This window comes from Chiloscyllium punctatum, chromosome 46 (genome assembly GCF_047496795.1).
Source record: "Chiloscyllium punctatum isolate Juve2018m chromosome 46, sChiPun1.3, whole genome shotgun sequence".
Lineage (NCBI taxonomy): Eukaryota > Metazoa > Chordata > Chondrichthyes > Orectolobiformes > Hemiscylliidae > Chiloscyllium > Chiloscyllium punctatum.
Window position 1 is genome coordinate 34,070,231 of NC_092784.1, and position 13,794 is coordinate 34,084,024.

Consider the following 13,794-nt stretch of genomic DNA (forward strand, 5'->3'; position numbering starts at 1 on the left):
GAGTGTGTGTGTGTATGTGAGTGTGTGTATGTGAGTGTCTATGTGAGTGTATGTGCTGTGTGTGTGTGTGAATGTGTGTGTGTATGTGAGTGTGCGTGTATGTGAGTGTGCGTGTGTGTGAGTGTGAGTGTGTGTATATGTAAGTGTGTGTGTAGGTATGTGAGTGTGTGTGTGAGTGTGTGTGTGTGAGTGTGTGTGTGTAAGTTAGTGTGTGTGTATGTGTGTGTGAATGTGTGTGTGTGTGTGTGAGTGTGTGTATGTATGTGTGAGTGTGTGTGTGTTTTTGTGTGAGTTTGTGTGTATGTGAGTGTTGTGTGTGAGTGTGTGTTTGTGAGTGTGTGTGAGTGGGTGTGTGTGTATGTGAGTGTGTGTATGTGAGTGTGTGTATGTGAGTGTCTATGTGAGTGTGTGTGCTGTGTGTGTGTGTGAATGTGTGTGTGTATGTGAGTGTGCGTGTATGTGAGTGTGCGTGTGTGTGTATGTAAGTGTATGTAAGTGTGTGTGTAGGTATGTGAGTGTGTGTGTGTAAGTTAGTGTGTGTGTGTATGTGTGTGTGAATGTGTGTGTGTGTGTGAGTGTGTGTATGTATGTGTGAGTGTGTGTGTGTTTTTGTGTGAGTGTGTGTGTGTGAGTGTGTGTTTGTGTGTTAGTGTAAGTGTGAGTGTGTGTGTGTGTGTGAGTGTGAGTGTGTGTGTGTGTGTGTTTGAGTGTGTGTGAGTGTGTGTGTTAGTGTGAGTGTGAGTGTGAGTGTGAGTGTGTGTACGTGTGTGTGTGTGTGTGAGTGTGTGTGTTAGTGTGAGTGTGAGTGTGTGTACGTGTGTGTGTGTGGTCACGGTGATGGTGTGTGGTGATTTTCGGCTCCAAGGATTTGGAGTTGAATGGAAATTCTCTCTGACAAACTGGGAGTGAAGGCACTGACTGGGTTCTGCACTGTCTGCCCAGTATTGGCCTGGCTCATTTATTCATGAATCGCTGGCTGTAACCAAGATTGAAATGCAGTTTGAGTTCGACCCTCCTGGATTGTCTGGATGTCTCTCATCGCGGAGAGTGTCCCTCCGAGAGCAGTGTCCAGCCTTATCTTCAGGGGTTGGCCCCTGCTAAATCTCTCGGTCACTTACAGATCTGTGAGCGTTTGTGTTCTTACACTTGGTTACAACTCCGTACACTTTCTCCAAACAGATCAATAACTTTGCAGGAAGGTGCAGAGAGAGCACACAGTCCAAAAAGCAACAATATTCAGAAAATAACAGACTGGTCAACCTTTTGCAGTCGGTCTAATTGTGAGTCCAGTCCTGGATTGACACCAACATCTTTGCCCTGAGATCAGGTTGCTGGAGTTGCTGGGGGACAGAGGTGTGCAGAGATCTGGGGTAAAGGCAGCAGCTTGACTCGATGGAGTGAGTGGCCTCCTCCTGTGCTGTAACAATTCCAATCTTCCCTGGGATTCCCAGGAGGAGCACACGGAAACACATCTCGCCACTGACACCATCCGCGAACCAGTCTCCCAGTCTCCCCTCGTTGGAGGGTTCAGAGATCCATTGACAGAGTCAGAGTGTTCCTCGTTGGGCTGTGTGTGTCAAACAGCCACTGGATCCAGTCCCGTGTGTGTCTCGTGATGTCTTCGCAGGTCGACCTTACGCTGAAAGCCTTTCCCACAGACAGAGCAGATGAAGGGTTTGAAGCCAGTGTGTTTGCGGCTGTGAGTGATCAGATTGGAACTCTGGCTGAACGCTTTCCCACAAACCTGACACTTGTGAGGTTTCTCACCTGAAAGAGAGTATAGTTCACCAGAACACAGTCACCATCGTGTTAGACCAGCACAAAACTGGTACTGCTTCACCGCCAGTGATTCATCAGCAGTGTGAATACGCCAGTGTGCCACAGCCTGTGTTTCACCGCCAATGTTTAACCACCAGTGTTTAAATGCTAGTGTTTAACCACCAGTGATTAACCGCCAGTGTTTAACCGCCAGTGTTTAAACGCAAGTGTTTAACCACCAGTGATTAACCGCCAGTGTTTAACCGCCAGCGTTTAACCGCCAGTGTTTAACCGCTAGTGATTAACCGCCAGTGTTTAACCGCCAGTGTTTAAACGCAAGTGTTTAACCACCAGCGTTTAACCACCAGTGTTTAACCACCAGTGTTTAACTGCCAGTGTTTAACCACCAGCGTTTAACCGCCAGTGTTTAACCACCAGTGTTTAACTGCCAGTGATTAACCACCAGTGTTTAACCGCTAGTGATTAACCGCCAGCGTTTAACCGCCAGCGTTTAACCACCAGTGTTTAACCGCCAGTGTTTAACCACCAGCGTTTAACCGCCAGTGATTAACCACCAGTGTTTAACCGCCAGTGTTTAACTGCCAGTGATTAACCACCAGTGTTTAACCGCCAGTGTTTAACCGCCATTGTGCCACAGCCTGTGTTTCCCCACCAGTGTTTAACCACTAGTGCTTAACCGCCAGTGTTTAACCAACAGTGTATAACCACCAGTGTTTAACCATCAGCGTTTAATTGGAGTGGTTAAACGCCAGTAATCCTGAGAGATACCATTCCTGTGGGAGTGTGTACTCAGCAGTGTCCCCGTACCTGTGGGAGTGTACCCAGCAGTGTCCCCGTACCTGTGGGAGTGTACCCAGCAGTGTCCCCGTACCTGTGGGAGTGTACCCAGCAGTGACCCCGTACCTGTGGGAGTGTGTACCCAGCAGTGTCCCCGTACCTGTGGGAGTGTACCCAGCAGTGTCCCCGTACCTGTGGGAGTGTGTACCCAGCAGTGTCCCCGTACCTGTGGGAGTGTGTACCCAGCAGTGTCCCCGTACCTGTGGGAGTGTACCCAGCAGTGACCCCGTACCTGTGGGAGTGTACCCAGCAGTGTCCCCATACCTGTGGGATCGTCCCCAGCAGTGTCCCCGTAACTGTGGGAGCGTACCCAGCAGTGTCCCCGTACCTGTGGGAGTGTACCCAGCAGTGTCCCCGTACCTGTGGGAGTGTACCCAGCAGTGTCCCCGGACCTGTGGGAGTGTGTACCCAGCAGGGTCCCCGTACCTGTGGGAGGGTGTACCCAGCAGTGTCCCCGTACCTGTGGGAGTGTACCCAGCAGTGTCCCCGGACCTGTGGGAGTGTGTACCCAGCAGGGTCCCCGTACCTGTGGGAGGGTGTACCCAGCAGTGTCCCCGTACCTGTGGGAGTGTGTACCCAGCAGTGTCCCCCTACCTGTGGGAGTGTGTACCCAGCAGTGTCCCCATACCTGTCGGAGTGTGTACCCAGCAGTGTCCCCGTACCTGTGGGAGTGTGTACCCAGCAGTGTCCCCGTACCTGTGGGAGTGTGTACCCAACAGTGTCCCCTTACCTGTGGGAGTGTGTACCCAGCAGTGTCCCCGTACCTGGGGGAGTGTGTGCCCAACAGTGTCCCCGTACCTGTGGGAGTGTACCCAGCAGTGTCCCCGTACCTGTGGGAGTGCGTACCCAGCAGTGTCCCCGTACCTGTGGGGGTGTGTCCCCAGCAGTGTCCCCATACCTGTGGGAGTGTGTACCCAGCAGTGTCCCTGTACCTGTGGGAGTGTACCCAGCAGTGTCCCTGTACCTGTGGGAGTGTACCCAGCAGTGTCCCCGTACCTGTGGGGGTGTACCCAGCAGTGACCCCGTACCTGTGGGAGTGTACCCAGCAGTGTCCCCGTACCTGTGGGAGTGTGTACCCAGCAGTGTCCCCGTACCTGTGGGAGTGTACCCAGCAGTGTCCCCGTACCTGTGGGAGTGCGTACCCAGCAGTGTCCCTGTGGGGGTGTGTCCCCAGCAGTGTCCCCGTACCTGTGGGAGTGTGTAAACAGCAGTGTCCCCGTACCTGTGGGAGTGTGTACCCAGCAGTGTCCCTGTACCTGTGGGAGTGTACCCAGCAGTGTCCCTGTACCTGTGGGAGTGTACCCAGCAGTGTCCCCGTACCTGTGGGGGTGTACCCAGCAGTGTCCCCGTACCTGTGGGTGTGTACCCAACAGTATCCCCGTACCTGTGGGAGTGTACCCAGCAGTGACCCCGTACCTGTGGGAGAGTACCCAGCAGCGTCCCCGTACCTGTGGGAGTGTACCCAGCAGTGACCCCGTACCTGTGGGTGTGTACCCAACAGTATCCCCGTACCTGTGGGAGTGTACCCAGCAGTGACCCCGTACCTGTGGGAGTGTACCCAGCAGCGTCCCCGTACCTGTGGGAGTGTACCCAGCAGTGACCCCGTACCTGTGGGAGTGTACACAGCAGTGTCCCTGTACCTGTGGGAGTGTACCCAGCAGTGTCCCTGTACCTGTGGGGGTGTACCCAGCAGTGTCCCTGTACCTGTGGGAGTGTACCCAGCAGTGTCCCCGTACCTGTGGGGGTGTACCCAGCAGTGACCCCGTCCCTGTGGGGGTGTACCCAACAGTGTCTCCGTACCTGTGGGGGTGTGTACCCAGCAGTGTCCCCGTACCTGTGGGAGTGTACCCAGCAGTGTCCCTGTACCGGTGGGGGTGTACCCAGCAGTGTCCCTGTACCTGTGGGAGTGTACCCAGCAGTGTCCCCGTACCTGTGGGGGTGTGTACCCAACAGTGTCCCCCTACCTGTGGGTGTGTACCCAACAGTATCCCCGTACCTGGGGGAGTGTGTACCCATCACTGTCCCCGTACCTGTGGGGGTGTACCCAGCAGTGTCCCCGTACCTGTGGGAGTGTTCCCAGCAGTGTCCCCGTACCTGTGGGAGTGTACCCAACAGTGTCCCCGTACCTGTGGGGGTGTACCCAGCAGTGACCCCGTACCTGTGGGAGTGTTCCCAGCAGTGTCCCCGTACCTGTGGGAGTGTACCCAGCAGTGTCCCCGTACCTGTGGGAGTGCGTACCCAGCAGTGTCCCTGTGGGGGTGTGTCCCCAGCAGTGTCCCCGTACCTGTGGGAGTGTGTACCCAGCAGTGTCCCCGTACCTGTGGGAGTGTGTACCCAGCAGTGTCCCTGTACCTGTGGGAGTGTACACAGCAGTGTCCCTGTACCTGTGGGAGTGTACCCAGCAGTGTCCCCGTACCTGTGGGAGTGTACCCAGCAGTGTCCCCGTACCTGTGGGGGTGTACCCAGCAGTGTCCCCGTACCTGTGGGTGTGTACCCAACAGTATCCCCGTACCTGTGGGAGTGTACCCAGCAGTGACCCCGTACCTGTGGGAGTGTACCCAGCAGCGTCCCCGTACCTGTGGGAGTGTACCCAGCAGTGACCCCGTACCTGTGGGAGTGTACACAGCAGTGTCCCCGTACCTGTGGGAGTGTACCCAGCAGTGTCCCTGTACCTGTGGGGGTGTACCCAGCAGTGTCCCTGTACCTGTGGGAGTGTACCCAGCAGTGTCCCCGTACCTGTGGGGGTGTACCCAGCAGTGACCCCGTCCCTGTGGGGGTGTACCCAACAGTGTCTCCGTACCTGTGGGGGTGTGTACCCAGCAGTGTCCCCGTACCTGTGGGAGTGTACCCAGCAGTGTCCCTGTACCGGTGGGGGTGTACCCAGCAGTGTCCCTGTACCTGTGGGAGTGTACCCAGCAGTGTCCCCGTACCTGTGGGGGTGTGTACCCAACAGTGTCCCCGTACCTGTGGGTGTGTACCCAACAGTATCCCCGTACCTGGGGGAGTGTGTACCCATCACTGTCCCCGTACCTGTGGGGGTGTACCCAGCAGTGTCCCCGTACCTGTGGGAGTGTTCCCAGCAGTGTCCCCGTACCTGTGGGAGTGTACCCAGCAGTGTCCCCGTACCTGTGGGAGTGTACCCAGCAGTGACCCCGTACCTGTGGGAGTGTTCCCAGCAGTGTCCCCGTACCTGTGGGAGTGTGTACCCAGCAGTGTCCCCGTACCTGTGGGAGTGTGTACCCAGCAGTGTCCCCGTACCAGTGGGAGGGTGTACCCAGCAGTGTCCCCGTACCTGTGGGAGTGTACCCAGCAGTGTCCCCGTACCTGTGGGAGGGTGTACCCAGCAGTGTCCCCGTACCTGTGGGAGTGTGTACCCAGCAGTGACCCCGTACCTGTGGGAGTATACCCAGCAGTGTCCCTGTACCTGTGGGAGTGTACCCAGCAGTGTCCCCGTACCTGTGGGAGTGTACCCAGCAGTGTCTCCGTTCCTGTGGGAGTGTACCCAGCAGTGTCCCCGTACCTATGGGAGTGTACCCAGCAGTGACCCCGTACCTGTGGGAGTGTGTCCCCAGCAGAGACCCCGTACCTGTGGGAGTGTGTACCCAGCAGTGTCCCCGTACCTGTGGGAGTGTGTCCCCAGCAGTGTCCCCGTACCTGTGGGAGTGTGTACCCAGCAGTGACCCCGTACCTGTGGGAGAGTACCCAGCAGTGTCCCTGTACCTGTGGGAGTGTACCCAGCAGTGTCCCCGTACCTGTGGGAGTGTACCCAGCAGTGACCCCGTACCTGTGGGAGTGTGTCCCCAGCAGAGACCCCGTACCTGTGGGAGTGTGTACCCAGCAGCGTCCCCGTACCTGTGGGAGTGTGTCCCCAGCAGTGTCCCCGTACCTGTGGGAGTGTGTATCCAGCAGTGACCCTGTACCTGTGGGAGTGTACCCAGCAGTGTCCCCGTACCTGTGGGAGTGTACCCAGCAGTGTCCCCGTACCTGTGGGGGTGTGTACCCAGCAGTGTCCCCGTACCTGTGGGTGTGTACCCAACAGTGTCCCCGTACCAGTGGGAGTGTGTCCCCAGCAGTGTCCCCGTACCTGTGGGAGTGTACCCAGCAGTGTCCCCGTACCTGTGGGGGTGTACCCAGCAGTGTCCCCGTACCTGTGGGAGTGTGTACCCAGCAGTGTCCCTGTACCTGTGGGAGTGTGTACTCAACAGTGTCCCTGGACCTTTGGGGGTATACCCAGCAGTGACCCCGTACCTGTGGGAGTGTACCCAGCAGTATCCCCGTACCTGTGGGAGTGTACCCAGCAGTGTCCCCGTACCTGTGGGAGTGCACCCAGCAGTGTCCCCGTACCTGTGGGAGTGTACCCAGCAGTGTCCCCGTACCCGTGGGGGTGTACCCAACAGTGTCCCCGTACCTGTGGGGGTGTACCCAACAGTGTCCCCGTACCTGTGGGAGTGTACCCAGCAGTGTCCCCGTACCTGGGGGAGTGTGTACCCAACAGTGTCCCCGTACCTGTGGGGGTGTACCCAGCAGTGTCCCCGTACCTGTGGGGGTGTACCCAGCAGTGTCCCCGTACCTGTGGGGGTGTACCCAGCAGTGTCCCCGTACCTGTGGGGGTGTACCCAAAAGTGTCCCCATACCTGTGGGGGTGTACCCAAAAGTGTCCCCATACCTGTGGGAGTGTGTACCCAGCAGTGTCCCCGTACCTGTGGGAGTGTACCCAGCAGTGTCCCCGTAACTGTGGGGGTGTACCCAGCAGTGACCCCGTACCTGTGGGAGTGTGTACCCAGCAGTGTCCCCGTACCTGTGGGGGTGTGTCCCCAGCAGTGTCCCCGTACCTGTGGGAGTGTGTACCCAGCAGTGTCCCCGTACCTGTGGGAGTGTACCCAGCAGTGTCCCCGTAACTGTGGGAGTGTGTACCCAGCAGTGTCCCCGTACCTGTGGGGGTGTACCCAGCAGTGTCCCCGTACCTGTGGGAGTGTACCCAGCAGTGTCCCCGTACCTGTGGGAGTGTACCCAGCAGTGTCCCCGTACCTATGGGAGTGTACCCAGCAGTGTCCCCGTACCTGTGGGGGTGTACCCAGCAGTGTCCCCGTACCTGTGGGGGTGTACCCAGCAGTGTCCCCGTACCTGTGGGAGTGTGTACCCAGCAGTGTCCCCGTACCTGTGGGAGTGTGTACCCAGCAGTGACCCTGTACCTGTGGGAGTGTACCCAGCAGTGTCCCCGTACCTGTGGGAGTGTACCCAGCAGTGTCCCCGTACCTGTGGGGGTGTGTACCCAGCAGTGTCCCCGTACCTGTGGGTGTGTACCCAACAGTGTCCCCGTACCAGTGGGAGTGTGTCCCCAGCAGTGTCCCCGTACCTGTGGGAGTGTACCCAGCAGTGTCCCCGTACCTGTGGGGGTGTACCCAGCAGTGTCCCCGTACCTGTGGGAGTGTACCCAGCAGTGTCCCCGTACCTGTGGGAGTGTGTACCCAGCAGTGTCCCTGTACCTGTGGGAGTGTGTACTCAACAGTGTCCCTGGACCTTTGGGGGTATACCCAGCAGTGACCCCGTACCTGTGGGAGTGTACCCAGCAGTATCCCCGTACCTGTGGGAGTGTACCCAGCAGTGTCCCCGTACCTGTGGGAGTGCACCCAGCAGTGTCCCCGTACCTGTGGGAGTGTACCCAGCAGTGTCCCCGTACCCGTGGGGGTGTACCCAACAGTGTCCCCGTACCTGTGGGGGTGTACCCAACAGTGTCCCCGTACCTGTGGGAGTGTACCCAGCAGTGTCCCCGTACCTGGGGGAGTGTGTACCCAACAGTGTCCCCGTACCTGTGGGGGTGTACCCAGCAGTGTCCCCGTACCTGTGGGGGTGTACCCAGCAGTGTCCCCGTACCTGTGGGGGTGTACCCAGCAGTGTCCACGTACCTGTGGGGGTGTACCCAAAAGTGTCCCCATACCTGTGGGAGTGTGTACCCAGCAGTGTCCCCGTACCTGTGGGAGTGTACCCAGCAGTGTCCCCGTAACTGTGGGGGTGTACCCAGCAGTGACCCCGTACCTGTGGGAGTGTGTACCCAGCAGTGTCCCCGTACCTGTGGGGGTGTGTCCCCAGCAGTGTCCCCGTACCTGTGGGAGTGTGTACCCAGCAGTGTCCCCGTACCTGTGGGAGTGTACCCAGCAGTGTCCCCGTACCTGGGGGAGTGTGTACCCAACAGTGTCCCCGTACCTGTGGGGGTGTACCCAGCAGTGTCCCCGTACCTGTGGGAGTGTACCCAGCAGTGTCCCCGTACCTGTGGGAGTGTACCCAGCAGTGTCCCCGTACCTGTGGGGGTGTACCCAGCAGTGTCCCCGTACCTGTGGGGGTGTACCCAGCAGTGTCCCCGTACCTGTGGGGGTGTACCCAGCAGTGTCCCCGTACCTGTGGGAGTGTGTACCCAGCAGTGTCCCCGTACCTGTGGGAGTGTGTCCCCAGCAGTGTCCCTGTACCTGTGGGACTGTACCCAGCAGTGTCCCCGTACCTGTGTGGGTGTGTACCCAGCAGTGTCCCCGTACCTGTGGGAGTGTACCCAGCAGTGTCCCTATACCTGTGGGAGTGTACCCAGAAGTGTCCCCGTACCTGTGGGAGTGTACCCAGCTGTGTCCCCGTACCTGTGGGAGTGTGTACCCAACAGTGTCCCCGTACCTGTGGGAGTGTACCCAGCCGTGTCCCCGGACCTGTGGGAGTGTACCCAGCAGTGTCCCCGTACCTGTGGGAGTGTACCCAGCAGTGTCCCCGTACCTGTGGGGATGTGTACCCAGCAGTGTCCCCGTACCTGTGGGGGTGTGTACCCAGCAGTGTCCCCGTACCTGTGGGTGTGTACCCAGCAGTATCCCCGTTCCTGGGGGAGTGTGTACCCAACACTGTCCCCGTACCTGTGGGGGTGTACCCAGCAATGTCCCCGTACCTGTGGGAGTGTACCCAGCAGTGACCCCGTACCTGTGGGAGTGTTCCCAGCAGTGTCCCCGTACCTGTGGCAGTGTACCCAGCAGTGTCCCCGTACCTGTGGGTTTGTACCCAGCAGTGTCCCCGTACCTGTGGGAGTGTGTACCCAGCAATGACCCTGTACCTGTGGGAGTGTTCCCAGCAGTGTCCCCGTACCTGTGGGAGTGTGTCGGCGGCAGTGTCCCCGTACCTGTGGGAGTGTACCCAGCAGTGTCCCCGTACCTGTGGGAGTGTACCCAGCAGTGTCCCCGTACCTGTGGGAGTGTGTACCCAGCAGTGTCCCCGTACCTGTGGGAGTGTACCCAGCAGTGTCCCCGGACCTGTGGGAGTGTGTACCCAGCAGTGTCCCCGTACCTGTGGGAGGGTGTACCCAGCAGTGTCCCCGTACCTGTGGGAGTGTGTACCCAGCAGTGTCCCCCTACCTGTGGGAGTGTGTACCCAGCAGTGTCCCCGTACCTGTGGGAGTGCGTACCCAGCAGTGTCCCCGTACCTGTGGGAGTGTGTACCCAGCAGTGTCCCCGTACCTGGGGGAGTGTGTACCCAGCAGTGTCCCCATACCTGTGGGTGTGTACCCAGCAGTATCCCCATACCTGGGGGAGTGTGTACCCAACACTGTCCCCGTACCTGTGGGGGTGTACCCAGCAATGTCCCCGTACCTGTGGGAGTGTACCCAGCAGTGACCCCGTACCTGTGGGAGTGTTCCCAGCAGTGTCCCCGTACCTGTGGGAGTGTACCCAGCAGTGTCCCCGTACCTGTGGGTGTGTACCCAGCAGTGTCCCCGTACCTGTGGGAGTGTGTACCCAGCAGTGTCCCCGTACCTGTGGGAGTGTACCCAGCAGTGTCCCCGTACTTGTGGGATTGTGTACCCAGCAGTGTCCCCGTACCTGTGGGAGTGTACCCAGCAGTGTCCCCGTACCTGTGGGAGTGTGTACCCAGCAGTGTCCCCGTACCTGTGGGGGTGTACCCAGCAGTGTCCCCATACCTGTGGGAGTGTACCCAGCAGTGACCCCGTACCTGTGGGAGTGTTCCCAGCAGTGTCCCCGTACCTGTGGGAGTGTACCCAGCAGGGTCCCCGTACCTGTGGGGGTGTGTACCCAGCAGTGTCCCCGTACCTGTGGGAGTGTACCCAGCAGTGTCCCTGTACCTGTGGGAGTGTACCCAGCAGTGTCCCCGTACCTGTGGGGGTGTGTACCCAGCAGTGTCCCCGTACCTGTGGGGGTGTGTACCCAGCAGTGTCCCCGTACCTGTGGGAGTGTACCCAACAGTATCCCCGTACCTGTGGGAGTGTGTACCCAGCAGTGTCCCCGTACCTGTGGGAGTGTACCCAGCAATGACCCTGTACCTGTGGGAGTGTTCCCAGCAGTGTCCCCGTACCTGTGGGAGTGTGTCGGCGGCAGTGTCCCCGTACCTGTGGGAGTGTACCCAGCAGTGTCCCCGTACCTGTGGGAGTGTACCCAGCAGTGTCCCCGTACCTGGGGGAGTGTGTACCCAACAGTGTCCCCGTACCTGTGGGGGTGTACCCAGCAGTGTCCCCGTACCTGTGGGAGTGTACCCAGCAGTGTCCCCGTACCTGTGGGAGTGTACCCAGCAGTGTCCCCGTACCTGTGGGGGTGTACCCAGCAGTGTCCCCGTACCTGTGGGGGTGTACCCAGCAGTGTCCCCGTACCTGTGGGGGTGTACCCAGCAGTGTCCCCGTACCTGTGGGAGTGTGTACCCAGCAGTGTCCCCGTACCTGTGGGAGTGTGTCCCCAGCAGTGTCCCTGTACCTGTGGGACTGTACCCAGCAGTGTCCCCGTACCTGTGTGGGTGTGTACCCAGCAGTGTCCCCGTACCTGTGGGAGTGTACCCAGCAGTGTCCCTATACCTGTGGGAGTGTACCCAGAAGTGTCCCCGTACCTGTGGGAGTGTACCCAGCTGTGTCCCCGTACCTGTGGGAGTGTGTACCCAACAGTGTCCCCGTACCTGTGGGAGTGTACCCAGCCGTGTCCCCGGACCTGTGGGAGTGTACCCAGCAGTGTCCCCGTACCTGTGGGAGTGTACCCAGCAGTGTCCCCGTACCTGTGGGGATGTGTACCCAGCAGTGTCCCCGTACCTGTGGGGGTGTGTACCCAGCAGTGTCCCCGTACCTGTGGGTGTGTACCCAGCAGTATCCCCGTTCCTGGGGGAGTGTGTACCCAACACTGTCCCCGTACCTGTGGGGGTGTACCCAGCAATGTCCCCGTACCTGTGGGAGTGTACCCAGCAGTGACCCCGTACCTGTGGGAGTGTTCCCAGCAGTGTCCCCGTACCTGTGGCAGTGTACCCAGCAGTGTCCCCGTACCTGTGGGTTTGTACCCAGCAGTGTCCCCGTACCTGTGGGAGTGTGTACCCAGCAATGACCCTGTACCTGTGGGAGTGTTCCCAGCAGTGTCCCCGTACCTGTGGGAGTGTGTCGGCGGCAGTGTCCCCGTACCTGTGGGAGTGTACCCAGCAGTGTCCCCGTACCTGTGGGAGTGTACCCAGCAGTGTCCCCGTACCTGTGGGAGTGTGTACCCAGCAGTGTCCCCGTACCTGTGGGAGTGTACCCAGCAGTGTCCCCGGACCTGTGGGAGTGTGTACCCAGCAGTGTCCCCGTACCTGTGGGAGGGTGTACCCAGCAGTGTCCCCGTACCTGTGGGAGTGTGTACCCAGCAGTGTCCCCCTACCTGTGGGAGTGTGTACCCAGCAGTGTCCCCGTACCTGTGGGAGTGCGTACCCAGCAGTGTCCCCGTACCTGTGGGAGTGTGTACCCAGCAGTGTCCCCGTACCTGGGGGAGTGTGTACCCAGCAGTGTCCCCATACCTGTGGGTGTGTACCCAGCAGTATCCCCATACCTGGGGGAGTGTGTACCCAACACTGTCCCCGTACCTGTGGGGGTGTACCCAGCAATGTCCCCGTACCTGTGGGAGTGTACCCAGCAGTGACCCCGTACCTGTGGGAGTGTTCCCAGCAGTGTCCCCGTACCTGTGGGAGTGTACCCAGCAGTGTCCCCGTACCTGTGGGTGTGTACCCAGCAGTGTCCCCGTACCTGTGGGAGTGTGTACCCAGCAGTGTCCCCGTACCTGTGGGAGTGTACCCAGCAGTGTCCCCGTACTTGTGGGATTGTGTACCCAGCAGTGTCCCCGTACCTGTGGGAGTGTACCCAGCAGTGTCCCCGTACCTGTGGGAGTGTGTACCCAGCAGTGTCCCCGTACCTGTGGGGGTGTACCCAGCAGTGTCCCCATACCTGTGGGAGTGTACCCAGCAGTGACCCCGTACCTGTGGGAGTGTTCCCAGCAGTGTCCCCGTACCTGTGGGAGTGTACCCAGCAGGGTCCCCGTACCTGTGGGGGTGTGTACCCAGCAGTGTCCCCGTACCTGTGGGAGTGTACCCAGCAGTGTCCCTGTACCTGTGGGAGTGTACCCAGCAGTGTCCCCGTACCTGTGGGGGTGTGTACCCAGCAGTGTCCCCGTACCTGTGGGGGTGTGTACCCAGCAGTGTCCCCGTACCTGTGGGAGTGTACCCAACAGTATCCCCGTACCTGTGGGAGTGTGTACCCAGCAGTGTCCCCGTACCTGTGGGAGTGTACCCAGCAATGACCCTGTACCTGTGGGAGTGTTCCCAGCAGTGTCCCCGTACCTGTGGGAGTGTGTCGGCGGCAGTGTCCCCGTACCTGTGGGAGTGTACCCAGCAGTGTCCCCGTACCTGTGGGAGTGTACCCAGCAGTGTCCCCGTACCTGTGGGAGTGTGTACCCAGCAGTGTCCCCGTACCTGTGGGAGTGTACCCAGCAGTGTCCCCGGACCTGTGGGAGTGTGTACCCAGCAGTGTCCCCGTACCTGTGGGAGGGTGTACCCAGCAGTGTCCCCGTACCTGTGGGAGTGTGTACCCAGCAGTGTCCCCCTACCTGTGGGAGTGTGTACCCAGCAGTGTCCCCGTACCTGTGGGAGTGTGTACCCAGCAGTGTCCCCGTACCTGGGGGAGTGTGTACCCTACAGTGTCCCCGTACCTGTGGGAGTGTACCCAGCAGTGTCCCCGTACCTGTGGGAGTGCGTACCCAGCAGTGTCCCCGTACCTGTGGGGGTGTGTCCCCAGCAGTGTCCCCATACCTGTGGGAGTGTGTACCCAGCAGTGTCCCTGTACCTGTGGGAGTGTACCCAGCAGTGTCCCTGTACCTGTGGGTGTGTACCCAGCAGTGTCCCCGTACCTGTGGGGGTGTACCC

At 59.5% G+C, this 13,794-nt stretch overlaps 1 protein-coding gene across 2 annotated transcripts in view; it reads right to left on the bottom strand.

The window, feature by feature from the left end:
* Positions 1-942: 942 nt before the first annotated feature.
* The window catches only part of LOC140467945 (zinc finger protein Gfi-1b-like), a 110,955-nt gene continuing 98,103 nt past the window's right edge, over positions 943-13,794 (bottom strand). For both annotated transcript variants that reach the window (XM_072564026.1, XM_072564025.1), the window contains exon 7: positions 943-1,767. In XM_072564026.1, the coding sequence (XP_072420127.1) occupies positions 1,577-1,767 (191 nt within the window). In that variant the 3' untranslated portion in view covers positions 943-1,576. The remainder of the gene's footprint in view (positions 1,768-13,794) is intronic.